Source organism: Notothenia coriiceps, unplaced genomic scaffold (assembly GCF_000735185.1).
Source record: "Notothenia coriiceps isolate Sejong01 unplaced genomic scaffold, NC01 NC01_scaffold00021619, whole genome shotgun sequence".
Lineage (NCBI taxonomy): Eukaryota > Metazoa > Chordata > Actinopteri > Perciformes > Nototheniidae > Notothenia > Notothenia coriiceps.
The window spans coordinates 1,355-5,068 of record NW_011354320.1 but is presented as its reverse complement, the minus strand read 5'-3'; the positions used below and the strand labels follow the sequence as shown (position 1 = coordinate 5,068).

Below are 3,714 nucleotides of genomic sequence, written 5' to 3'. Positions count from 1 at the left end.
CTCTTTTCAGATGAAAGCAAGTTTTGTATTTCATTTGGAAGTCAAGGCGCCAGAGTCTGGAGAAAGGCTGGAGAGGAGCAAAATCCAAGTTGCTTGAAATCCAGTGTGAAGTTCCCACAGTCAGCGATGGTTTGGGGAGCCATGTCAGCTGCTGGTGTTGGTCCACTGTGTTTCATCAAGCCCAGAGTAAATGCAGCTGTGTACCAAGAGATTTTAGAGCACTACATGCTTCCGTCTGCTGAAAAGCTCTATGGAGATGAGGAATTCATTTTCCAGCATGATCTGGCACCTGCCCACAGTGCCAAAACCACCAGTAACTGGTGTACTGACCATGGCATTACTGTCCTCGATTGGCCTGCAAATTCCCCTGACCTGAACCCCATAGAGAATATGTGGGGTATTGTGAAGAAGAAGCTGAAAGACACCAGACCCAACAATGCTAATGAGCTAAAGGCCGCTATTGAAGCATCCTGGGCATCCATAACACCTCAGCAATGCCACAGGCTGATTGCCTCCATGCCACGCCGCATTGATGCAGTAATCCGTGCAAAAGGATTCCCAACCAAGTACTGAGTGCATTAATGGACATTTTCAAATGTTTGATTGTGTTTTGCTGTTATAAATCTTTTTTTTTTACTTGGTCTGAGGAATTATTCTAATTTTTTGAGATAGGATTTTTGAGTTTTCTTAAGCTGTATGCCATAATCAGCAATATTAAAATAAAAGGCTTGCAATATTTCAGTTGATTTGTAATGAATCCAGAATGTATGACATTTTTGTTTTTTTAATTGCATTACAGAAAATAAAGAACTTTATCACAATATTCTAATTTTCTGAGACAGTCCTGTATATGTAATGTATTTAGTATAATTTTCTGTTGATCAAGTAATTGGTTTATCGGCTTTTTTTCTTTTGGCTGCAATAATAATGTATTCATTTGAATATTTGTATTTATTTATTGGAATTTACAAAAAAAACACACGAGTGCTTTTTTAATTTTCTGTTTCAAGATGATGGAGTTTATTTTTCACTCGTGTGCGCTGAGTTTTTTTTTTTTTTTGCCAAACGTGGCGCTAATTGAAAGTTCATTCGTTAATTTACCCATCATCTCTTCTTTTTTCTAACCTCATTTTAATCGTTTCCCATCATCCATGCATGCTTTAATTTAGCTAAGCAGGAAGCAGGAGTCCGCTGGCTGTGCGTTTGTGTTGTCATCGTTGTTGTTGTTTTTGTTTTCACTCATCAATGTGTTGTGTTTTACATTTCAATGCATCTTTTTGTTTCTTTCCCCTCCTTTTTGTTTCTTTTATTCATCTCAGGGAATGCGGTCTCAGTCAATGGACATAGAAAACTTTGAATCTGGGGTAAACATTTGTCTATTTATCAGATATTTTAAAGTTGTCTCTGCCTTACCTCATGCAGCCAACATCATTATTGTGGATTTGTGCGTTTAAAAACAGGAAGAGGGCGCCGTTCTTCCACAGTAAAACAAATCTTTAAATAACTTTTCTCTTTGTTGTTGTGTCTCTGATCAGAGGTACAGGCTGCCCTCCATTGAATCCCTGGACATTCCGGAATGCATACCGGTTGCCAAGGATACCAGGCACGGCCAATGGCTGCGCAGGAGGCGTCTGGACGGAGCGCTGAACCGAGTCCCCGTCGGATTCTACCAGAAAGTCTGGAGGATCCTGCAGAAAGTGAGCTTTAAACATTATTTCTTATTTGTTTTTAGGTCTGATTCGAGCCATTGGATCATCCTACACATTTCATTGTTGTGTTAACCTTAGTTTTGCCCTTTTAAATAATGCAAAAACATAACAGATCAAGAATGTATTTGAAGCCTCCACCTACATTTTTTTGCATATCAGCATGTTATAGAGAACACAAGATGCGTATATTTAAAAAAGAAAGGGATGGCAAACTACTAGAACAACATATTATAAAAACTATAACAAAATAACTATTAAATGTGAAAAAAGGGAAATGTAATTGTGAAAAGTGTGAGTAATAGCCTTTCCGGTGTTTTTTGTAGCATTTTATAGAGGACCATCGTCATGTGGGATTGATATAGTGAAAACCTTTTGTGCATAAATTAATAACCTTAAAAAAACATTGTCTTACAGTGCCACGGTTTGTCCATAGAGGGCTTTGTCCTTCCTTCTTCAACCACCAGAGAGGTAAGAGATCCACATGAAAAACATCACTATGACGACTTCATTATTGTGTTTCTTCTTACATGTGTTCTCCTCTGACTTCCATACCCACAGCTGTTCTTTAGCATGTAAGCATCTTTGTCTTTCCTTTCTCTTCTGACCTCCGTCCTCCAGATGACACCAGGAGAGATCAAGTTCTCTGTGCACGTGGAGACGGTGTTGAACCGCGTCCCTCAGCCCGAGTACCGGCAGCTGCTGGTGGAAGCCATCTTGGTTCTCACCATGCTGGCCGACGTGGAAATCCCCAGCATCGGATCCATCATCCACGTGGAGAAGATCGTGCACCTGGCCAACGACATGTTCTACAAGGATCAGGTGAGCGGGACGTCAACACCACATACATCCAGTGTATCTTATCAAGGCTTTTATTGTCATGTGTACATATTTACTGACAGATCAAATAGTGCGAGTAAACACGACGAATAAGTAAACAAACACTGAAATAATATGAAAAGAAGGCAGAGTTGGAGAGGAGCCAAAGACACGGCGCCATTATGCTGAAGGAGATAGGAAAGAGGAAAGGAGTTTCAAAGCCTTCCTTTCCTAAGATGTTTTAACAGCTTATCATGGCTGCCACTTGAACCAACCAGAACTCTCAGGTCTTCTGGGACATATCTGGGATGATATCTGGGATGATATCTGGGATGATATCATGAACGTTACGGTGCTTATTAAGTATTTTAAAACGTATGTGGTAAGTTGCCAAAGTGCTTTGTTTTGAACGTTCATCAGTATTATAATCAAAAAGAGAAATATGAACGTTAGTTTTTACTGAAATGATCAAATAAAGTCAACATTTCACTGAGCTGTGGGGTTTGTTCAACTTTTAAAAGATGTTTGAATGGTGATATACACAGTGATAGGTGTTAAGGACTAACGTTTATAATAAATACATTTGTATTGATTTTAAGATCTTTTCATACAATCATACGTATTGGGATCATTTGTATTAATGTGGACCGGAGGGAGAGGGTGACGAGCATAAGTTTCACTTTCCTTTTTTATTTCAATTCCAACTTTGGTCATGAAGAATATGTTTCTCTGTTGTTCATAAAGCATAAAGCAACAGCATCAGAGCACGGTGCAGAGTCTCTAGATGAGTCCCTCGTTCTTATTAAACATCCATGTTGTAGTCCGCTGTATAGAAAACTAGTTTCCATAGTTTCCCCACAGCAGCAGACNAAGTAATTGGTTTATTGGCTTTTTTTCTTTTGGCTGCAATAATAATGTATTCATTTGAATATTTGTATTTATTTATTGGAATTTACAAAAAAAACACACCGTGTGTTTTTTTTGTAAATTCCAATAAATAAATACAAATATTCAAATGAATACATTATTATTGCAGCCAAAAGAAAAAAAGCCAATAAACCAATTACTTAATCAACAGAAAATTATACTAAATACATTACATATATATTGGGTTTTTTATTTAATGTATTGGCCGCAGAAAACAACATTTGTGAATATTGCTTAGTCTCATTTAAAATAAAATAAAAGT

The 3,714-nt window shown here is 37.9% G+C and overlaps 1 protein-coding gene across 1 annotated transcript; it reads left to right on the top strand.

Moving 5' to 3' along the window:
• The first annotated feature begins 1,028 nt into the window (after positions 1-1,028).
• On the top strand, positions 1,029-2,660 carry LOC104953390 (phosphorylase b kinase regulatory subunit alpha, skeletal muscle isoform-like). Its single transcript, XM_010780330.1, has 4 exons — positions 1,029-1,364; positions 1,536-1,697; positions 2,124-2,177; positions 2,328-2,660. The coding sequence occupies exons 1-4, from the start codon at positions 1,323-1,325 to the stop codon at positions 2,637-2,639; spliced, it is 570 nt and encodes a 189-aa protein (XP_010778632.1). The 5' UTR covers positions 1,029-1,322; the 3' UTR covers positions 2,640-2,660.
• The last annotated feature ends 1,054 nt before the right edge of the window (positions 2,661-3,714 follow it).